General features: G+C 43.0%; 2 protein-coding genes across 2 annotated transcripts; both read left to right on the top strand.

Moving 5' to 3' along the window:
* Positions 1-498: 498 nt before the first annotated feature.
* On the top strand, positions 499-14,479 carry gxylt2 (glucoside xylosyltransferase 2). Its single transcript, XM_070902401.1, has 7 exons — positions 499-788; positions 6,694-6,895; positions 7,964-8,095; positions 10,404-10,655; positions 11,011-11,134; positions 12,721-12,893; positions 14,248-14,479. Exons 1-7 carry the CDS (start codon positions 499-501, stop codon positions 14,422-14,424), a joined length of 1,350 nt encoding a protein of 449 aa, XP_070758502.1. The 3' UTR covers positions 14,425-14,479.
* A 3,291-nt stretch (positions 14,480-17,770) lies between these two features.
* Positions 17,771-23,686, top strand: ppp4r2b (protein phosphatase 4, regulatory subunit 2b). Its single transcript, XM_070902831.1, has 10 exons — positions 17,771-17,836; positions 18,571-18,652; positions 18,957-19,127; positions 20,425-20,518; positions 20,633-20,670; positions 20,798-20,872; positions 21,009-21,149; positions 21,243-21,541; positions 23,137-23,361; positions 23,425-23,686. The coding sequence occupies exons 1-10, from the start codon at positions 17,803-17,805 to the stop codon at positions 23,526-23,528; spliced, it is 1,263 nt and encodes a 420-aa protein (XP_070758932.1). The 5' UTR covers positions 17,771-17,802; the 3' UTR covers positions 23,529-23,686.
* Positions 23,687-24,245: the final 559 nt, after the last annotated feature.

The following is a 24,245-nucleotide window of genomic DNA, read 5'->3' as shown; positions in this document are numbered from 1 at the left end:
TGAATTGTTTGGTGATAATTAGGACGATCAAATAGCTAGTTGTTGTAAGATTACAGTCTATTTCAAAGATTAATAAAGGGATAATTATTTCTTTATTAATGAAAACAAATGTTACGAAACGCAGCTTGGCAATGTGTCATTTTTCGAGAGATAATATATTAACATGAAATTGCTTTTGCTGTGCCAAGGGGAAAAGAATATAAACAATACATATATTAATACCTCTCCTGCTACAGACACATTTTAACCCTCAACAAGGTTATTACAGTAGAACAGCGCGGCAGTGCTGCCGTCATTACGGTAATGCGGGAGAAGCCACGCCTCCGCTGTGTAATCCTCCATGGACGGTGAGGAGCTCCTCTCCGCTCTCCATCATCATCTGCAGGAAAATGCGAGCGGGGAGCGGTAACAAAATGTCAACTCGGGCTGCTCTCCCTCACCCGCAGACATGAGCAGAGTCCCGTCGGCCTCTTCCACCCGCAACAAGTCGCTCTCACCATGCGGATCCACGGCAAAGTCGCTGTGATCGCCGTGTGTTTCGGAGTTTTCCTACTTTTGTACTTTTTGGGGGGCAACGCCGCGGACGATCCGCTGCTGAAAGAAGTTGTGGAGGAAGAGGAGGAGGAGGACGGCAACTCTTCCCCGTCGCCCCCCGAGCTCGGGCGCGATGTTGCGGCGAAGTTTGCGAAGAAATCCCCCGCCGGAGTCGGCGTGCGCGCGGAGGAGCCTCTCAAGAGACGGAAAGAGGGGAGAGCGATCAACAGAGGGGCCAGCGTGAATGCAAAGAGGTGAGGGGAGTTTGTTTCTTCCTCCTCTGTCGGTTTGCAGCCTTGATGAGCCCCCTTTCCCTCCCCGCCCGTTTCCATTTGTACACACACACACACACACACACTAACACAGAAAGCATCATGAACGACTTGGTGCTGCTGAATCTGTCCTGTCGTCAGGAAGTTAAGGAGTGAGCCTTTAATCATGCTTTGAAGCAGACGTGCCTCCCTCCATCAAACAGCCCACATTGTGCTCAAGGACGCTGCCTTCACAATAGCCTGATCTGTCAAGGGACACTTTCAACACGCATATGGGCATCTGCCTGGCTTCATTTTATGTCCATCACCCCCCCCCCCCCCATGTATTTAACTGTGAAAAACGCGGTTGCAATCAGGGGCTGCTCAAATGTGTGGCTGAAATGTGAGTAGAGGGCATGACTAATGGGATTAGGTGGAAATGTTTTGCAGTATTTGCAGAGGAGACCTCAAACAACAGCACAGCAGAATGACAAATCATTACTTGACCTCTAAATCTTGATCATTTGCCCCCTTGAGGTATTCGGGCCTTTAATTCAACCCCCCCTCTGCTTTTAAATGGGGTAAAGGTCACCTTGAAGGCTGCAAATTGCAATTTAATAAAGCACACAGATGAGCGCAGACTGGTCTGGGTAAACAGTTGCACTGCCATGATGGTGAGATCCATCCTGTTGGCCGTTCTCTTGCCAAAGTGTGCTTCAACAATCTATATGGGAGTGAGGAGCTCGTCAAGGTGTGATTCTTCCTCTCCGGATGGTTGAAGAGACGCTGCACCCTGGCAGAGGATCGGATTAAGTCACCATCCCTTTGCAGCCTCTCATATTTAGACAAAAGGCAGAATTTGTCAGTTGCTATTTCTGTTCAAGGATGGGAGCGTTTCTTATTATGTCTTCCAGCTTTCTAATTTCAGCCTCATGCACCCCCCCCCCCTTGCGCTTCCTCCACAGCCACGTTGTGGTGGTGGAGATACCCGCTCCGCCGGCAGGCAATAATATGTATTCTACTCCAAAGCCAGACTGGAGGTTTGGGACACTGCTCTGTAGATAAAAGCCATCAAGGCGTTGCATTGAGAAAGGACCTTTGCGTCCTCGCAGCAACCACACTCCTCCGCGTGTGCTCAGCACTGATAAGGGAGATGGGGTGGAAGGGGTCACCGGTGGCCGTGCAGGAGCACTAACAGGTTTGGAAAACACTCAAGACTGACGGCTGCGATTAGGAGGGGACGCACTGAGCATCTGGCGGAAGCCTTCAAAATAAAAAACCTCCTTCTATTTAATTGCTTGAGCTAATCGGACGGACGTCTCGGTTGAGGGTATAAAAGCCAGAGGAATCTGAACAATAGGGTGTAGCTTTCAAGTAACACACATACAATGCTCTGTTGATGTGGATCATAGGGATAACAAGGATATATGTATACATAGAGGGCTAAATTTTAGGGCAGAAAACTCTTAATGGCTGGGGTTGCCTCTATAATTTTCGTTTACTGCAGCATCAAACTGAAATGTTATTACAAGCGGCCTTTTTTTTTTTTTTGGTATCTGCTGTCCGACACTAAATCTGAGCGGTGGACATATTTCCTGTGCAGCATGCATAATAGACAAACATCCCTGTTTTTTTTTCTAATCATATCATTTCCTCTTGACACATCACACTCCTTCCTGTGGCCAAAAATAGAAAGAAGAGCCCCCCCCCCCCAAGACCGCAGTAGGCTGTGGGTGTTTTTATATTGTTTCAAACGGAATATCTTTTGAGGGTTTTGGTCGGACGAAACAATCATTTTACAGGTGTCACCTCAGGTCTGATGGGATTTTGCTGAATTGATTTATAGAAAATATCAAATAATTGTTGGTTGCTGCCCTAAACATCAAAACCTGTGGCTCATAATCCTCACGACAGAGCCTTTACCTGCACGTTGCACATTCCTTCACTCTGATCCCTTTATTCCCTTCAGGATGTGTTTCAAATGCGGAATAAGACAGACGTAACCCCTCTATCTGCTTTGTTACATTGAATTAAGGCCCGCATCTACCGGATTAGATGGGTGTTGATACTTTGTGCCGAAACAAATCCCCTGCCCTGTCACTTGTCACAGTAAAGGAGTCACTCTCTCGGCAGTGGCATTATGCATAGCTATAAAAATGTCATCTTGCATGACTGAACTCTCTCTCGCTCTCTCTCTCTCTCTCTGAGTGTTTGGAAATCTCCCTGCTTGCCTGTGCAGCCCTGACGTGGTTGGAGAGGGTGCTTGTATGAGCCTCATCAGGGGCACTTAAATCTGTCTGTTAGACTGGCTAACTCACTTTTAAATTACTGGTGAATGAGTCACAGAGGGCGCCGAAGGAGAAACTAGAAAGATAGAAAGATTTGCATTAGGCAGAATCCAACATTTCTAAAGGAGCAGGGTTTTGGATGTTATTGTCAATCACGACGGACTGACAGAAATGCCAATAGGAGCACTATAACTGGGCTCGAGCTCAGTATTAGACGCGTTCAGGTGGTGATGCTGTTACGTGGTAAGGCACATTTGATTTCCAGAGACATACCCAACCTCAGTTCAACAATGTGGGCGCTCAGTTTTCATCTAATCCACCACTCTTTGTCGATGATGGCTCACTTAAATGACCAGCTCTAGTTTGCCGTTTTGTTTGCCAAAGGCACTCGCTACAGGAGCTACACATTCAGTGGCTGACCCCCGCTAGCGTGGTCTAGCTAACAAGACTGTCTCACTACCAAAGCCCTCCTACCGAAGAAGGCCGAGCACCAAACCAACCGCCCCTCAGCAAATGCTTGGTGGGTTGGGTTGACAATGCATACGTTGCAGTATTCACCTGATGTCGTTTGTGCGATACATCGATGATGAATGACTGACTGGTTTCACCTTCTTAAATATATGACGTGTAGGTACATATTACTCTCTTTTCAAGATTCACAGATAATCTCGCAAAAGTTCTGAATCAGCGGGCTGTGGCTTTTTGCCTCGCGAGGCAGCTAGATTCACAAGGTCATGAGATCAGGCGAGAATCCATCTTGTGGCCCAACCGCAGTGGTTTGGACCAAACATCTTTCTACGCAACATGGGCTTAAACTCCAGGAATGCCCTGCATTTGACACTCTACACCCAACTGAGCAGCGCGTCCCTTACCAAGGGTGAATGTCCCATGTTATAACATTAGCACCACGCAGGCAGGCTTAGCAGACTTTTTCAAACAGTAAGGGAATAAGGGAACGAAATGATAAGCACAATCGATGATGGCATTGGTATCAGTAAAATCGTGTCATTTCCAATCCCTGATGGGAACATCAGTTTAATGGCTTTGACGTGTGAACATGTTGGGTTTGAGCCCACCAAATGACCCAGTTAAATGCTGAGTGCTTAAAGGACTGCATGGTGTTCTTTGGCGTCGGTTTTACTCCGGCTCGTTCCTCTGTACATGTACATTTTTCTTTGACGTTATCTTTGAAGGCGCTGCTTTTAGTTCTATCCTCACTCGATTTAAAAGGGTTGACTGTGGTGCTTTGTAGGCAGAGGGCTCCTCTCATGCTCACTCTGCAGCCAGTAATGAATTCAGTCCTTTTGTACCTCTTCTGTGCTTTTTGACTGCTTCCAGATGTGAGGAACAGTGCCATGACACAAAACATCATGTGTGCAGCCCGTGCTTTATGCAGCAAAGGCATTTCTTGCTTTGTTTTGTCGTCCAATTTTATGCAGGAATCGTTTCAAGGGCGTTCATTTTGCATGACTAAGTGCAGCCTAATTACACCCGTGCAGAGAGATATGGATTGCGTTTCCTGCGAGAAAAATAGGAATGTGTGTTCAACAACCTTGACAGAGCATCAGCCTTTGAAGCGTGGCAGACAGATTTCTCAGCACCTTCTCATTCATCCTAATCTGCGGTTCATCATTGTCCCCCAGCCATGCAGAAAACGAAGTGTCACGCTTGGAGACTGCCCTGCAACCCACCTGTCAAATTTCCCTCTTCTTCTCTCTTCCCCTCCGTTTTATGGTAGACTCCTCGCTTCCTCCAGGCTCAGAGGCAATTCATGCCTTTTGGCATATGCAGTCTTTAGTTATAAAACCATTTTGCCTTCCACTGTTCTCCCAAAATAATGCTACACGCTGAAGAAAAGGTTCTCTGCTCCTTTTTTTGTGCGCCAGTCTTCGCTGCCTACGGCTGTAACAACATTTATGTTGAACATGTTGTTACTACAACCGGCCCCATGCAGTGTGCGTATGTGGAAGACAAGTAGATGATGTCGGCCTTAGCTTCGGGCTCCCCTCATTGTACAAATGTTTCCTTATCGTAGTGGGAGACGCTCTGCACTGCTGAGTGTCTGCGTTTGAACTCTACAGCAGCACTAGCTCTCTGCAGCGAAAGCACATTTGTACATCAGATGAAGGACCTCCTTGCCTTGAGTGAGGACAAACAAAAGTCCAGGAGGGTTTCACTCAGAGTGTGTGTGTGTGTGTGTGTGTGTGTGTGTTGGGGGGGGGGGTCTGTCTGACAGGAGGATGGATGTGGCGAATGCTTCGCTTGTTTCCTCTGTCTTGATACTCACTGAGTACAAAATGAATTTCTGTGCCGACATGTTCGTGAAGTGACGTGCCATTACTGTCCAACAGCGACGTGTTGACAGGTGAGGCAGAGCTTACATGTGCTGCCGTGCTCTGAGACCGGATGCATTTGGTCACAGGTGGAACAGATATATTTTCCCAGCGTGCGGGCGTGTTATTACCAGAACGGCGCTCTGATAGGATGGATACATTGCATTGTGGCATATTAGCTGTTTATTGAACAACTTATCAGCATTCTGTGGGGTGACGATGGACAGATCTCCACCTGAATTCATTCTGCTGTTGTAACCTCTGAAAGAAGATTACAAAACATTCTTCCTGTTACAAAAAGTTGAATCCATAAGCGACAAAACACACCCTTTCTCAGTTCGGCCCACTTTCGCTGCTACTTGCTGCTGCCACTTGATTCTCACTGAGTATATAATTACAAGTGCATGTCAAACAGCTTGAGCTTTGTTCAAACACATAACTAAAACTGTCAGCGGTTACGCCGCCATTGAAATATGTCAGGCTGAGCCAGAGACATTTGTATAAGCAAACACATCATTTTCCATTTGATGGAATCATGCAACCAGAAAAAAATGGTGTCTTGGGTTTGAACGTTATCTTTAATCTTTACAAGAAGTGTGATATCGCTGCAATGAAGCGGAGAGATGCAATGAAAAAGAAATGTTTGTTCAACACTCTGAAGCAAAAGCGAATTTTGTGTGGAATTTTAGGGAGCAACGAACACTTTAACTGCCCCAGTTGCAGTGGAGGGTTTAAGGTGTTCCAGTGCTGTTTTATAGGCTTTTGCAAGTATAGCAGGAAGTGCTGAATTGCTATATGACATTGGAGATTTTTGTATAGAAATGTTCATTAAATATTGCCACAAACTATCTGAATTTGGTGGCTTAGATAAACCACAAAACATCCCACACATATCCCAGTGCTGAAGTTTCAAATTCTCTTTCAGCACTTTCACTGTGTATGTATGTTTTGACTCAAGTATGGCTCAGTACAACCGGTGCAGAGTGCAAATTGCTCTTCACAACCCCCTCCACCCCCCCCCCACACGTGGCCTTGGCCCATTTAGATATGAAATCCTTCTTGAGTGAAGAAAAACTGCTCACCGTGCACATCATTTGTTCAATTAATGGGGCCCATTTTTCCCCCCTCTGTCTTCATTGTTCCATTGCATTGAAAAGACACTGTACCAGTGTACGCAGTTTAAATAATCTATTGTACATTCCTGTCGTCTAATCTTGTTCTAGACTGTTCAGTATACTTTTCATCCATGTCTTTGTATGACTTTTTAAATGTATTTTTATTTTTTAGTAAACCGCGGAGTAACGTGGCCCGACCTGTGACCAAGCGCACGCGGCGGGCAGAGGAGGTCATGCACCTGGCCGTGGTGGCCTGTGGGAATCGTCTGGACGAGACCCTCACCATGGTCAAATCGGCCCTCCTGTTCAGCCTCAAGGGGATCAAGTTTCACATTTTTGCTGAGGACCCTTTGGCCCCGCAGTTTAAAGAAAGGGTGAGAATCCTGCCGTGGCCTGATGCCCCAATGTCTACAGTGCAGAAACACTCTTCTTCCTTAGCGAGTCCTCTGACTTTTGATTTAATTCACCGCATGTTAAACACTGCCCCCCCCCTCCCCCCTTCTCTTTGTAATAGATGATATCAAGATCAGAGCAGTTTTAACTCTGCCTCTCTGACTCACTCTAGTACAGACATATAACCCTTTTTATCTCACGAAGTCTGGGGGTGTAATATATCACCAAGACACCCTGCTTTCTCTCCAGCACCGTGGTTCACTTCAAAGTCACCTCTACAGAGGTGCCTGGCATGACTTTGATTAGTTCCCCTGATATTTTAACTAAACAGTCTATTAACATCACATGGACCTTAAACAGCGCCTAAAGCACCTTTAAATAGCTTTAAATCCAAACCCTGAACCTGTGAGCTTGCCTTCGTGTGTGGAGTGAATTATCGCCGTGCGTTGGAAATCCTTCCTTGTGGAAGACAGGGAGTCGTGGTAGTCGAGGCCCAGATAATAGGGCACATATGCTGGGTATGTACAGCAAGGAGCTTATGTCCAGCCACAGTGTTAAGAGACATGGTGCATGCGTGTTGAGGGAGTTAGAGAGGTTGTCCATAATCTCCTTTGATTTTTTTTTTTTTTTTTGTGCTCGTCAGCACAAACCCTGCCAATTGCTTGCAGCGCTCTCACTCTTTTCAGGGCCAAACTATTAAACTGATGATTATGAAGGGGCCTAACAGGTCGGGTAACACAAGCTTCAGCGATACGCTGTAGACTTTTAAGAGGGAGCCTTCCCTTGTTTAGGCTATAGCTCTTTTAATAAAACAACAGCTGGCTGCTGCGCGTGTTCCCTGCAGAACCACGTAGCGCCACGAGACATGACTTCATTGTTTTAAATGGACGTCTTTGCGCAGTTTATGTTGATATGTCCGTGACAGGAGAGGGAGAGATCAGCTTTCGGAAAGGGGATTGTTTAGAAGGGCTCTTTCTCACACTCTTCTCCTTGCTAAGAAGTCAATCAGACACTTGCTGTGTGTGTGAAACGTGTTGCTTTACTTCCAGCTGAACCAGTGGCCTCGCTCCGTCTCAGCCAAGTTCCAGTACAGCATCTACCCCATCACCTTCTCTGTGGGGAACGCTGACGAATGGAAGAAGCTCTTCAAGCCCTGTGCTGCTCAGAGACTCTTCCTCCCTGTAAGGCTGCCGCACTTATCTCCCCTCATATCCCCACCATGCATAATGTCATTAACCAGTGTGGAGAAAAAAAATGTCATTAATCCATTTAAATTCTGCTCGAACAGCATTTACCCTGCGTTTTGTCCCAGTGCATGGTTCAAATTAATTACCTGTGTGATTATTGATGATTTCACACCTTTTCTGCAGCATTTACTTAGCAAATAAGCTGTCTCCAGGGACTGAATCCAGTAATTTTATCAAGCGATGGCTGTGCTCGGCTATTGATTTCCCTTTTCTGCTGGTGTTCATTGAAATCACAGCCTGCTTACTTACCACGTAATAAACATAGTGCAGGTCAGACAGATCCATAGGTGATTTCTGTGGCTTGCAAGGCAAACAATGAACATTCACCATCGGCTTTATTAGGAATACCTTTTGAGAACCCTGTAGGAGTTTGTCTGCCTCTACAGTAGTCTGAATTATGTAAGGGGCTGGATCTGGTCTGTCCCGATTCAGTACCATCACGTACCTCCATAGATGTTCAGATCCAGATCCACAGACAACTACAGCTCATTTACAGCCCGGGAGACACAATCCATAACGCAGGACACGTGTTTCGATATATATACAGATGCTCTACGGTGTAAGAGCCCAAAATCCTTCCCCACACTGCTTCAGATGCTTCGGTGTTGTGATTATCTAGTCAGCACGGCTTCACTCGCTGGTGTCCTCCATTTTTATTAGCTTAGTTTACAGAGAGGTCAACAGGGCATGCAATCGGTCAAGCTGATAGTGAAATATAAGAACACCCTCTGCTGGACCACAAGGGTAACTACGTAGCTGCTTATAGACTGTAAATTTTGAATTTGAACAGGTCATTACAGTTTGAATTAGCGCCACCTCATCTGTTGTTGCCTGTCCCGCGGCTGTAATCTCCCACCAAATTGCATATAAAAACGAAGACGTTTGACCTAGGTATCCAAAGCTGCGTTACCTGTAACCAAACGTTTCCAGTTTTATAGCTCAGTGGCACGAGGCAGAACCTAGTGCTAAGATCTCACAGGTTCTTAAAGTTCAGGTTACGGGAAGCTCCAAGAGCCCATACAGCCTGACCTGAAAACCATGTGATTTTCCAGTCGTACTGTTCTGAACAGAAAGGAACTAACCACACAATAGATACATGGCTTATTCATTTAAGGTCACCATGGACATGAGCTTTAAGAGGAAACTTTTAATCCTAATTATGTGGACATCCAGTGTGTTTTTGTGGTTTTATAAGACATTAAGAGTGCAACACTGTGGTTGCAAAGCACCGTTCAAATTGACAGAGAAATCTGAGAGCCCAGTCCACAGTGGCTATTACTGCATAGCTGTGGATACACACACACATTCAATTAAGTTGTTGAAACAGTGGGTTACTGCTCTGTTCGGGATTGCTGGTATTGATTGCTGCTTTGTCACACACACCAGCACCCATTCCTCGCTGCTACCAGCAGCAACAAAAAGTGATATGGTTTCTTACTGCCACTCAATTCCACCCACTGGCTTTAAGTGGTTCTGTCTTTATTGACCCTGCACTTCGGACTTTATCATCCCAGTAGTGTTGTAACTGCCACAGAGGCGGCCTGAACCTCTCTTCTGTCTGTATTGCATGTTCTAAATGGCACATTGTGACTGGTTACAGGTCCTCTTTGTGACAGCATGTGCTAACCAGTGAAGTAATGTGCATATACTATATACTGGGAAGTCACTTTGGCTGTCTGAAATATAGTTTAAACTCTGGAAGTCTGGCTCGTGGTGGAGAGTGTAAAAACCAAACCTTATCTCAGCCAGACTGTAATCTTTCTGCCATGCTTTGACATCGGTGGACACAGGAAGTAATTATCTCATCTTTAACTCATCTTATTGTTCTTAGCAGACAGTGGAAGTCGGCATTTTTCTCCTCCCACTGTAGCCCACAACTTCCAATGTTTGATTATCTATCACTTCTGTCTTGATACTGACTTATTATTTTCGTCAAGTCTTTCTGAACTCCTAGAACTGGGGAGATTGTTTAATGTTGAACTATATTCAAAGTCCCTTAAATCACAGAGCACTCTGATCTGATCTGGGCTGAACCTCTTGATGCTTGTCTGCATACTTTATAGTTATGTTTTATTAAGTCGCTGTTTGGTAGAGCAAGCTGTTTGTGCACAAGGGGAGATGCGCCTTGCATGGTGTGGTAGGACTAAGTAAATAGTTTTCCATGTTAAATGTATTTGAGGTCATGCATCAACAGCAGGTTAACACTGGCCCGATCTTTATGTATGTAATTGTGTCCTCCCAGGTCATCCTGAAAGACGTGGACTCGTTACTCTACGTGGACACTGATGTGCTGTTCCTGCGGCCCTTGGACGACATCTGGAGCCTCCTCAAGTCCTTCAACAGCACTCAGCTGGCGGCGATGGCCCCAGAGCACGAGGTCCCAAAGATTGGCTGGTACAGCCGCTTTGCGCGCCACCCTTTCTATGGAGTCACGGGGGTCAACTCGGGTGTCATGCTGATGAATCTCACAAGGATCCGCAGCACAATGTTCAAAGTGAGGTCGAAACACGGTCCCACTTCCTCACACTAAGTAGAAAGTAGAAAGCTAAAGTGAGCTGTGATTTTCCCTTTTGCATTCCGAAGGGTTTTTTTTCTCCCCATGAGCTCAAGTCACAGGCTGAGTGCTCTGAGTGGGCCGTGATTGAAGCTTTCTGATTACCACGCTAGCATCGCAGGCTTCTTGCCCTCAGAACTCAATTTAGCAGCTCTCCAGCTCTTACCACTGCCAGCACATTGCAAATGGAAGTGTGAATGTAAATGTGCTCCTCCTTTGATGATGTGTTTTTGGGGAAGAAAAAGGCTGCTCTCGAGCTGTTTGCGAGTGAACGCTGTTGTTGTTGGTATTTCAGAACAGTATGATCCCCAGCGGCCTGTCGTGGGAGGATCTTCTACATCCACTCTATCAGAAATACAAGAACCACATCACCTGGGGAGACCAGGACCTCCTCAACATCATCTTCCACTACAACCCAGGTGCAGTCCTTTTTACTGGTGTACTTCTGTAATGATGATGACATATTTTTATCACTCTGAAAACACATTATGTACCCCAAGAAAGAGGCTTTAAAGTGCTCTATCGAAGGTCCATGAAAGGCATAACCAAAATATATAACTGGGCCTGTTTTGAATTCCTAGTCTGCACACTTTCAACACAGCAGTTTCACACCATCAACATCACATAAATTGTGTACATAATGACTCTGGATCAGTAAACACATGAGGCCGTGGCTTAAGGTAACAGCAGACTGAGTTCCAGCTGCGGCAGCCAGATGTTGGCATTGAGTGCTCAGAGCCATGAGTGGAGCTGGCATCGCTGGTGTTTGCCCCCCCCCCCCAGAGTCAGTGAAGTGCTCGTTTTACATGGTACTCTGCTGTCTCCAGAGAAATATTCAAGTTAGTCCATAAGCATTGGTCTGACATCTTTCTGCTTGTCCTGCAATCAGGAAACACTTTTTAAGACTGTGATCTCTCTTCAGATTAGGACTCGATGGAGTTTAAAGGGAATCAAATGGGCCTGGCATCTAGATGAATGTGGTTTTTAAGTAAAAATGGAAAAGAAAACGTCTGTAGCTTATGCTACTGTTTATAATATATCACTGTAAAGGGTTTAAATGCACAGCTATATATCAAAATCTATGCTCCTTTTGATGTTCATACATGCATGTACACATTCCCACCTTGCAGCAGCTGTCGTGTAGTAACCATCAGCCATTGAGCTGCTGCGCTGGAACAGTTGGAGGTCGATTTCTTTGCTCAAGCGCTACCTCACATGTTTTCAGAGGTCTTTTTTTGCTGTCTTTGTTTAGGTGCAAATAACTGAATAGATGGGAGTAGAGAAACAATCAGACTGACACGCTGTACAGATGAGGATGATGACAATTTTCCTAACTCTGTTCTTTTTTTCTTTATATTGTTTGCATTGTTTACGTGTGGAACTCAAGCCCTCTGGAAAAGAACTGGGCTGTGTGGCTAAACTTGCCACACAGCCCAGCAAATGTTTTTTGCCATACACATCCATTACTATGAAAAACTTCACTCATTCAAGACTTACATTTTTTAACATATTCTGATTCTTTTTGAGCTTTCATGTGTGTGGCCAGTCGGCCTGGTGAGGTCAGAGAAAGACTAAAACCCATCGGCCTTTGAGTGCAGAAACCCGAAAGACTCTTGCCGGGTTTATTCTTGTGGGACACAATTTGTGTTTTTGTCCAAAGTCCTCCAGGTATACAAACAACCTGCTGTGGTCCAACGGGGATGGTCACATTTACATGTGGATATTTGATTTCTCCAACTAATAAACCAGGTGAAATTGAGAGAAAGGGCATTATATACTGAATATATACAGTATATATGGGTATGTTTTGGTGCAAACCACAATTAAGTTGTTGCAGTTCCTCCAGATTTTTTGTCTGTGTCCTGGGGATTGAAACTAGCAACCTGCCACTCACAATCCTGCCTTTTGAAACCTTCATGAGTTACGGCCCTCACTGTGTCCCAGCATCGTATTTACATGAGATACAGTGTTTAGTGTAATATATGTGTTGTTCTTTTTTCCCCAGAGTGTCTCTTCATCTTTCCCTGCCAGTGGAACTACAGGCCAGACCACTGTATGTACGGGAGTAACTGTAAAGGGGCTGAAGAGGAGGGTGTGTCCATCCTCCACGGCAACCGTGGAGTGTATCATGATGACAAGCAGCCGGCGTTCAAAGTGGTCTATGACGCAATACGTGATGTAAGTATCTCCGCAGGATATGAAGTTTTATTGACATATATAGTATTATTAATATAGTATTGATGAATAGCGGCCTGTTGAAACTGCACATACACTGACTCAATAATCCAATGTTAATGAGCTTCATTAGTTTTAGTAATGATATCAATAGTAATAGATAATATTCTTGTATTCCTATTCCTAATATTAACACCCAATTAGCTTAGATGGGAAACAGCAGAAAGGTTTTAATTCATGTGTATCTGTGACACTAAATGTATTTTATGGATCAAAATGATGACATGAACATAGACAAACAAACATCTAATAGAATACTAATACTACTAATGATAGAGTTATCCCAAAAGGGGGCTGCAAAAATAGACCATTTCACAGCCGTCATTTTGACACAGACGCAGCAAATCACATTAACGACGGCTGCATTCCATTTAGGTGGACTTCATTTCCAGGGTCCTGCGTCGTTAAAGTTATTTGTTACACCTGCGCGTTTCCTGCTACGGCACATCAAAGTATCTACTGTACACGAGGTCTACCGGAAGAGTAATGTAATGAAACGTGTTATTGTCCAAGTTATTTAAGAGTAATTATGAGTATTATGTGGCTGCAACGGATGCAGCTAAACATTGTCGACAAACATTAAGACCCATACAGCTCATTTTCCTACCCAGCCCTTCAAACTCATTCAAACAATATGTGGGCAACGTGAATATATCTAAAATATAGAGGAAATGTATTTTGGTAAATACACTTGTTGTTTACTATTATTATTAATTATTGTTATTATTATTATTATTTAACCAGAGTCAGGTAAAAAGCTCTATATACATTTCAACTCTGTGCTTATACAGCTTAGTGTAGCTTAGCACAAAGACTGGAAGCAGGGGAAAACTGCTAGCCTAGCCACGTCAAAAGTGAAAGAATACACCTCTCAACGACTGAAAAGCTATTGATATTAATCCTTTCATCTGACTTTAGGTAATGCAAAGATGCATATTTCTGTATATTCCTTTAACGACTTCATGTGAGAAAAAGAGCAGCTTTGAGTTCTCTGTGATACAAATGTCTCTCTTACTTGCATTAAACAGTCTGGGTCAGTTTTTAAATTTAGAATTTGTTGTCTCCAACAGCAGAGTCAGTTCCCCCCCCTGCTCTGCCGTGATAAGCCTCTTAAAGATGAGCTGGGTCGTAATTTATGATTAACGCAGAGCACCACCGCCCCACCCCTGCTGACGGAATTTGTAAATACCATTTAGTCTGTGATATGTTCCATTTAAAAAATCTTTTTAAAAAACGTATCAAACTGATATAGCTTTGGGATCAGAAGTGACACAGGACAATGTCTCTGTTCCTGCAGTTTCCCTTTGAGGACAACATGTTCCAGTCGCTGTTCTACCCCATCCAGACCAAGTTCCTGGACACGGTCAACACCCTGTGCGGTCGGATTCCTCAAGTCTTCCTAAAGCAGATAGAAAAGACCATGAAGAAGGTGTTTGAGGAGAAAGTGGTCCGACACGCCAGGCCGCACAAATAGCTGATAACTGAGAAACTGACTCCCTGGTTTATCTGACAACACCAAGGACCATCTCTCTGTGGATTATGTGTCACACCAGTCGGCTCTATGTTTGCAGTGTATTCAACACATAACACTTCCTGGAATGGTCACATGAACATTACGATCCTCCAGCCATGGGATGGATAATAAGCCTATGTGTACAGAGAAGCATACAGTGCTGGTCAGTGATGCCGAAGAATAGGTTTGCCTTATTGCCGTCGTAACCTTTTCACGTCCCAGTTATGTACGGTGATGAAATGTCTGAGAATGTTGGAAAGCTACAGTGAGACTGCATGAATTCTTCCTTTTTTTTTGTCAAGAATTATGAACGTATGAGCTCTTTATCTCAAGTGTAAAAGCAAAATTTAAGGCACACCGTGTGTACGTGTGTCAATCGAGCATTTAACAAAAGTATCTACCTTTTTTATTTTTCCTCATGAACATGGTATACGCTAAGCAAAGTCAACTTTGGACTTTACTACTTGAAGTTGTAGATTCATGAACCACTCCTCTAAAATCATGTCAATGTTTTACCAGCAAATAACTCAAATGTGAGCCTGTGTGAATGGGAAGAGTTGCCAGTTCTGGTCTGTTCTGCGGTTGCCAAATTGCCACTGACAGTATTAAACACAGCACAGCAGAGGAAATGTGGACTTTTATGTTACATGGCGAATGTTAAAATGCACTTTCCGAATGATGTTAGGACTGGATTGTTGTCAGTTACGCTGTCCGAGTGAATCACAACCAAAAGTGCTAGCATTTATAGACAGTAACATACTACAGCTGATGACAGTTGCAATCAAAATTATTCAACCCTGCTGAGTGTGTTAAGGGTTTACACATTATATAAATAAATAACATTTGTCCGAGTTGAGTGACATGATCAAATTGATAATGAAAATGTGTAATTTTAACGTAATCTTTCTGAGTAGCAAGATTATTTTGTAATACAGGCCTGTCATAATTATTAAACCCCTATTTAATATTGCTGTTTTTTTCATCACTTACTAGTATATATGGCCACCAAATTGTTGCAAAGCACAATTAAGCTTTTGGAAACTCTGTAACGACACTGAATCTGGCTGTGATGCAGGTACAAATCCTATCTATGCTGGTGTTCAGGCTGAGTAGCAAACCTGGCAAAGAAAATGGAACTGTCTCAAAAGCTACGAGAAGAAATGATTTCATTACGCCAAAAGGGAAGCGGACTAAACTGGAACTGTTTGGACCCCATGGATCAGCTGGATGTCTGGTGTAAGACGGGCAAGGCCTACCATCCCAACGGTCGAGCATGGAGGTGAGTCCGTCCTGTTGTGGGGGTGTTTTTCTGCTGCAGGAACTGGTAAACGTGACTTTGTGACTGGAATCATGGGTCCATTTTTGAAGAAGAATGTGATGCCCTCAGCGCGTACATTGATGCTTGATGATCACTGGTCAATGATCCACAGCATACGTCCAAGTAAAGGCGTTCCTGGAGTGTCCTTGAGTGGCCATCTCTGTCCCCGGATTTGAAGCCCATTGAAACTCTTTGGTGGGATTTAAAGGAAGCTGTGGCAGCACGGAAACCAAAGAAACAATAGTGAGCTGGAAGCTTTTGCACATGAGGGATGGACTAAGTCCAAAAGAGGGATGTTAGAAGCTTGTAAGAAACTACTGGAAACATTTAGAGGAGGCCATAAAGGTCAAAGGATGCTGGACAAAATATTGACTTTGGGGTTGAAACATTTTGCTTATGGGCCTTTTTGGAGAAGTAAGCTCATCATTATGTTCTCAAAAATTACTCAGATAAGTATTATTAAACTTTCTTTGACTGTTTACCAAGGCCTTAGTATGTTTTCATTGAACTAGAATGTCTTGCCAGGTGAAGGGGGTTGAATAGTTTGGATTGCAACTGCATGTGCCATATAAATATTCATGTCTGCCATGTTTACTGTTACGAGACAATGACTGGTGTAGACGTGTGTGTTTGAGACGGTATCTTAGTTTGTAATATGATGTTACAGTCTGTTGTGAACACATGGGTCATATGTTTTAGCAGCAGTACTTTCGATGTGGTGTAATGATCGAAATATATCATTCAGACTGGAAACTGAAAAATGGCTGTACAGTCAACATGTGTTTCTAAATAAATCAATGCAATGTGCTGAGTCTCATTTACATATATATATACAATTTACAGGGATTGGAATATATCAAAGCTATACAAATGGATGAAATGCATTCCTCCCAGAAGTCTATATCAATTACGCAGTGAGGTACAACACGTTTTAGGTACACTCTGTTGATGCCTGACCAATAGTAAAGGTAACTGCTGAATCACAACACTAAAGATTGGCCTTGACACAAGCTTCTGCATTTATATTTAGTTTGGTTTGATAACGTAATAATGTGTAGTTGTTTTAAAACGTAACTTACCACTGTATGGGTTTTAGCTTTTCTTTAGTTTGTTTAAAGATATTTAAACTTTTGAGGTAAAAGGTAACGGCTTGGGAGTCCCCTAATTCTGTCCCTTAAGGGTTTCAAACCAATTTAGTCCGTTAAAGCCAGTTTCAGTTCCTGAATCCACGTCAGGGGCCTTTGGAATAGCAGATTAGCAAAACCAATAAGGCAGACTTAAGAGCAAATACAAAACAGAACAGTGAAGTAGAGTATATTGGCTGTAATATTAAATACAAAAAAGCAAAGCTGATTCACTTCTGTGTACAAATAACACTCTACCTATGTTTAGGTAATAGAGAGCATTGGGCAATTTGGTCACTGTTATTAGCTGCTGTTTTCCACTCTGTAAGGACAAACATTTGTTCAGTTGCAAAATAAAATTCAGCAGGTTATAACTTCTTTGATTTTTTATCAAATAAGTACATGTTTGTAAGTTTGAACATGTGGATTTGTGTGTGTGTTTTAAACAAATTCACATTATCAGGTAGGCAGATGTAGGACGGAGCACAGCAGTGTACAGATGTGTCAACATGCATACAGTATATCCATAGGTCCAATAACATTCCTCACATATGCATGTCTCTGTGATATATAAAAAAGAACTATATTTCCATTTTTACTTTCATTATACCTCATAATTGGTGTATTGCTCTGTCATTATTATGATTTATTGTTTTATTTGGTTATTATCAATTATTATTTTATATTTCATTTATTTTAAAGGCTTAGGTGATTCTCCCATACGGCTCTGCCGCTCTTCCCAGTGCAGTGCCTTGTCTGTTGCTGAGCAGGCAGTGACCTCACGGCGCCATATTAAAATGCTCCCTCCTCTTTGCCTGTGAGATCGTAGCTTAGCAGCAGCAGCTAGCCGCCAGTCTGCTTTTTACATCCACAAGACTGACAGAGGGCAACGACGTGATGGAAATTGACTCGCTTCAAGAGGCGCTCAGAGGTCATTTCAGTTTCTTTCGATACGTGTTGTGTTCATTGAGACCACGTGTTACCCGCGTGTTTTCGTAATTGTGATATTATAAAAAATAAACCGATTGTATCTCACCAGCTAATGTTGCTAGCTAGCTGCTATTCAGGACTAGCTCATGCTAACATTGCAAGCGCTTTCACGGAAATGGTTAGCTGTCTGTCCAATTCATTAACCAGGCAAGAAAGCTAACTAAAATATAATGCTCTTCTCAATCCGTAATTTACTTCCGAAATTATATCCATTTACCCGCAGTATTTGACTACTTGCTGACAGATATATGAGATGAAGTAGCTAACTGGCGAGTGTCACCGGCTATCGGCAGGCTACTGTTTGCCGGGTACATTGTTGCGGCTAACTTAACATGCTAGCCAGTGCGCTAAACTTCAGCTAGTTCTAGCTCGCAGGCGACCTAGCTAGATGGATAACGTTAGCGTCCATTAGCCCGCTACGTTATGTAAATGGCTCATGTTAATTAGACAATGTGATCGTCTACAGCCAAAGTGTAGTGTGCTAACAGGCTTAGTTTAGTTGGCCAAAGTAGGTAATCACTGCAGCTAGCCAAAACATCCATGCTTTATAGCAGAGTTATCAAAACAGCAGGTTAAGCTAGGTTAAATAACAGCCTGTACTCTGAATCTCTGGTCAGTCCATAACGTAAAGTCAGTGTATATGTATTCACCCCGTGGTTTATTTTCTCTCCTCAGACTTTGATAAGACTGCAAAGAAGGAGGCATCTCCTCTTCTAGAACAGTTTCTATGTCACATTGCCAAGACTGGAGAGACCATGTAAGTGAACATTGCAGGCCTGATAAATCCCCCCTCCTTACTACTACAACACACACACACTTCATATTATTATTATTTTATTTATTTTTAGGAATTTTTAAACTGACTATAAATGTATTCATACTTTTTAGTAGATGTGCAGTCTTTGAATAGTGTTTATACAGAGTTTACAGATTTTTTTTTCTTTGTTGTGCAATTTTGTGTAACTTTATTTTCATGTTTCATATTTTCACCAACCACAGTATGTCAGTTTTTCCTGTATTCTAATGTGTTGTGCCTTATTCTGCTTACTGTTTTCCTCTAGGGTTCAATGGGCTCAATTTAAGAACTACTTCCTGTTTAAATTGGAGAAGGTGATGGATGACTTCAAAGCCTCAGCACCTGAGCAAAGAGGTCCTGCAAATCCCAATGTGGAGTCAATTCCATTTGAAGACATGAAGGAGAGAATCCTGAAGATTGTGAAGGGATACAATGGGTAGGTGCCCAGCTCAAGTCGTATATTTCTGCATGACAGTGATAGTGGCAGACTGATTGGATGGATGGAGAGGCCAAATTGAGCATGTCAGGTTCCCAACACGCATCATGGAAGGTGTTCTGTAGCTCACCCTATGTGCTGCACAGATATCTGTAGTCTATAACATAATTAGTACTTCATCATGTGTTACAACTGCAAAATGCTGTTGTATTGTATTGTATTGTTTTATATAAATGGTGGCAAGGTCTGGCTCCATTGATTACATCGTTTAAATCTGTGTATATTCGGTATTACTAGAGTAATGTACCCCCCCTTAACCCTAACCCCCGATTCAAATCAGACTTGTAGAACTTGAACCTGATGTGCATATGTTCATTTTAAAATAAAGATACCCCAAACAGACCCAAATAGAAAGAGAACACAACACCAGCAGCAGCATGGTGGGTCAATAATTAATGAGAGTTGAAGAGCAGCAAAACATTACATTTTCCCTGCGTTTCACAGTTCTCTCTTCCATCTTGCTTCAAAAAACACATTTTTCTCCTGCAATGATTATGACGCAACACAAGATAGGACATGATTGTGAGTGTGCTCAGCTCCATCCCAGTATTAGACGTGTTGATATACAGACCCAAGACCCATTGCCATAGAATGGGACCCTACCCAGGCCCAGTAAGACTAAATATAGTTTGGACCAAGCTCAGCTCGGGTCTGGGGTCCAGTCTCAGTTACTCGGGTAAAACAAACAGGTTAAAGGAAGTGTAAGGGATCACAAATGTTAAAGATGTTTTTAAAAGGGTGGATGGGCAGTAAGTTACTCTGTAAAATAGAGCCAAAACAGAATATGTTTGCTGCTTTTCTTTTTCATAAATGATAGTAAACTAAGTATTTTTAGGTTTTGGAGTGCTGGTTGGACAAAATGAGACATTTGAAGATGATGCTTTGGGCATGGGGAAATAATTGTGAGACTAAGTGATTTATTAAAATAATCATTAGTAGCCTGGTAAAGTAACACAAATAATTGGGTATTATATTAAAAGGGTATAAAGTAGTAACCACAATTATTTGATAATTGTCATGTCATCATGCTACTGTAATATACTTTTATATTTTTCCCTTTTTTAGTGATGTTGATGCACAACTGCTAGGGTGAATTCTCTCCCAAGCTCCCCCAATCCCTGAGTACTTAACAAATTGACCAAATAAATGGTTGAGACATTTCTATAGAAGAGCACCTGAATGATACATTTTCCCTTTTCTATGTATTGAGTCTCTTGCTGTTTTTTCTTAATTTTAGAATTCCATTTACGATCCAGCGCTTGTGCGAGCTGCTCACAGAACCCAAGAGGAACTACACAGGAACAGATAAGTTTCTTCGGGGGGTGGAGAAGGTATGTCCTGAGTAGCATGGCAGTTTCTTTTTTTTCACATTTAATTTGATAACATAAGTTTTTACTTGATTGACACTTGATTTCACTTGGTTGGGAATTCTTGTTTCCTTCTAGAATGTAATGGTGGTAAGCTGTGTTCACCCAACCTCAGAGTAAGTGTCATGTCCAAATGAGACACTTTTTGCAATAACCAAATAATAACTTAATAGTACGTTCAGGGGGCTATGTTTTCCTCTGGATTAAGAGTTTTGTTTTTGTTTTTTGGGACTTGCTTTTCAGGAAAAATGGATGCAGTGCCGTCAATAGAGTGAATGGAGTGATGCTTCCTGGGAACACATCTGCTTTTACAGAGAGGTAGTGTTGGGGACAGATTTAGTCCTTGATCCTAAAATTCACATACATTAAATTTACAACGGCTCATATTTTTCACAATTGTTAAAATTCTTTTTTGGCTCCTTTTTTTTTTTGTTGTTGTTGTTTTTTTTACTAGGAAAGTGAACGGTCCAGGAACTCCCCGGCCGCTGAATCGACCGAAGTTGTCTCTGGCCAACTCACTTGCAGCTAACGGTCTGCCAGACAGCACAGACAACAAAGACCTCAACACAGAGCAAGAAGGCGACAAAGAGTCCAGGTACGTCAGAAGCTATAACAGAAAATCTATTCTCCACATTCAACATAAACCCACTGGAATCACATCTGTATCTCCTGCCTCTTTGTTTGTCAGCGAGGTTTCGGCGTCGGGAGGTTCCCTGGGGAGCTCCGTGAAGAACAAACACCCAGACGCAGAAGAGGACATGGAAGCCGAGCAGCAGGAGGTGAAGAGACTTAAGTTCAGCAAGGATGAGGAGGAAGAGGAGGATGAGGAGGATGAAGAGGAAGAGCAGGAGGTGGACGCACTGAGGCCATTACATGCTGCCTGCCTCTCAAAAGAGGCGGAAGCCATGGTCCAAGAGGAAGAGGAGAAAGTCGGGTACAGCAAGGAGAATGAAGCCTCCAGCAGTGCTGCTGCCGCTGAAGACCAAGGTGGGGTTTTTTACATGTCGTTTGTTTTAATTGGTAGTTAGTTTGCGTGTGATACCTTTTTGTATTGCTGAAGGGAAACTGTGGTATGGGCTGTTCACGCTGCACATTCCTCAGAAGTTGAGTTCACACAAGGTTATGGAAAAAGGAGCAATACTGTAATTACACTTGCTTTAATTGCTGCATAGTCAGTCATCAGTTGCCAGTTTATTAGGCACACATAGCTAAATACAACAGTCCTGTAATACATCCTCCCTTCATCATGGTTCTATTGTTCAGTTTTTGGTTGAACTGTTTTAGAGAGGTGTAGATTCAACTGGATGATCATTTTGGAGGCTGCACCTTGTGGTGCTGTTGAATTGGATTGCATGATTGCATTTATATCAATGTGGGTAGGCTAGATAACAGAAACTTCTCTCTGTATAATGCAATACAGTTTCAATAGCCTCCAAAATGATCACAGAACAACATAAACAGAACCTCCCATGAAGGGAGGATTTATTACAGGACTGTTGTATTAGACTGCATTAATGAACCCAATAAATGGGTGTTGAAACCCGTAAGTCAGTTTTGTACACCATTTTGTCTGAAAATCAGATCTGCGTATTTAGATTTTTCAGTAGCTCAGAAGCTCTGTAATTATTTCCCGAGTTCTTAAAACGTACATCAAAAACATTCCCATGGGAAACCCACCAAAGGCACTGCAGCCTTGAGCTTGTTTGCAGCAAGTTACAAGGAAAATGTGATGTGCCATACTATCATCTGACAGTGTTCAGTTCATTACCAGTTGGGCTGAATAATTGTTGATTTTATTCAAATGATTATTGCTCATAGTTAAGTATATTAGTCTTTACATTTTTCCAGAGCACCTGGGTAACTCTGACTCATACTCTGCCATGGCACACCAGTAATCACTGCTTTAACTCATTGAAATACAGGCATAGTACTTATGTTACTATAAAAAAACATATGCTTTGAAAAGGGTTTATGTTGTAATGTAAAGTCAATGCTGACTGTCAATTATTTTCCTTTTTCTGCTTTGAATAATAGCATATAATTTTGGTGCTACATTGTTATATTTGCTGCAAGTGCACTTCGACGTCTCAGTTTTCTTTATGTAGTGACTTTCGGCTAATGCAGACCATCATCGTACTAAGATGTTCTATGTTGAGAGGCGTATTACTCTGCCTTATATTATCCTTGTGATATTTTTTAGCTACAATCACTCTGTAATGTAAATTTAATCTAGGTTCCCTGCAATAATGAAAGGAAACACTGAATCCATTATGCAAGTGAATGCGACAAGTTTTATTGAATGACAAATGAAGTAGTGTGTGTGTGTGTGTGTGTGTGTGTGTGTGTGTGTGTGTGTGTGTGTGTGTGTGTGTGTGTGTGTGTGTGTGTGTGTGTGTGTGTGTGTGTGTGTGTGTGTGTGTGTGTGTGTGTGTGTGTGTGTGTGTGTGTGTTATCCTACAAGAAGGCAAGCAAAGCAGTCATTCTGAAATGATCTGGAAAGAAATTGGGTTCATTTCACAGTCTGAAGAGGGTTGAAAAATGACAAACTGGCGTTTTAATGGTTTTCCACTTTTTCATTACAGAACCGACAAGCAGCACCCAGGCTGAGGTGTGTGCAGGCTCCGGTCAGGAGGCCGAGCAGGCTGAGAGGGAGGTGCCGTGTGGCTCCCAGGAGGAGGGTAGTGACATGGATCAGACAGAGCAGCAGGCACCTGCAGGCGTCCTGGAGAGCCCTGAGACCAGCAGGGACAGCGAGGAGAGTAACAGTGACCCAGTCAGCAGCAGCAGCAGCAGCAGCAGCAGTAGTAGTAGTAGCAGTGGTAGCAGCTGTAGCATAGAGGAGAGTGCAGAAGCAGCCAGAGAAGACGTAGCTCTCACTCCCTCCAGCAGTACAACTGAACCTCCTACAGAGGGCGCCATGGAAAGTGCCATCTTGAACACTGGGACCACTGAGGAGCCCATGGAGCAGGACTAGACTGAAGCCCCCCTTTGCAGCCATGTGTGACCATAAACCAGCTTGTCCTTGAGTCCAGCTTGACTGTCACTGGGAATGAGGATAACTGCACCTCGTACAAAAGACGAACGCCTCGTCCCGCTTTTGGACACTCCTCCAAAATGGCTACCTGGCATTGATGTGGGCATACAAATAATTTTTTCATTTGAAGTTTTTTTTTTCTTTTTTTTTTTTTTTAACTGGAATATTTTATTGATCTTCTTATCCTCTGCTTTTAAGTTTCCCTTAAAAGGGGTTGGTTTCAGCTGCCTTGAGTTTCTTGGCTGGATTTCCTCTCTTTTTGTGGACAGTGGGGTTGTTCAAGATGCTGCGGTGGTCTGGTTCTTTTCTTATGCCATCCACTCCAACCATTTGGACACGACAAGATTGGTAGTCTGCGTTTTGTACCCTTTAAGCCTGGTGTACCACACTACCAGGGTCAGAACAGAGCCTGACCAGTCCCTCCATTATTTATGAAATTGTTCCAGATGTGAGCTGCCACCACCATTTCTCTTGACTGAAGCTCATGTAAAAATGTTCTTTAGTCAAACAACGGCCTGAAGTTAACACCCCACCACCACTATGTTGTTACTCCACTGAGATCCACCAGGCAGTCGAGAACATGCATTGTTTTAAAAATTAATTTCTCCATCCTTGTGAGATGGGAGACTTTTTTTTTTCCATTGTGTCCTTATATTA

Source organism: Enoplosus armatus, chromosome 3 (genome assembly GCF_043641665.1).
Source record: "Enoplosus armatus isolate fEnoArm2 chromosome 3, fEnoArm2.hap1, whole genome shotgun sequence".
NCBI lineage: Eukaryota > Metazoa > Chordata > Actinopteri > Centrarchiformes > Enoplosidae > Enoplosus > Enoplosus armatus.
Note: the sequence above shows the minus strand (reverse complement) of the source record. Positions and strands in the feature narration are given on the sequence as shown.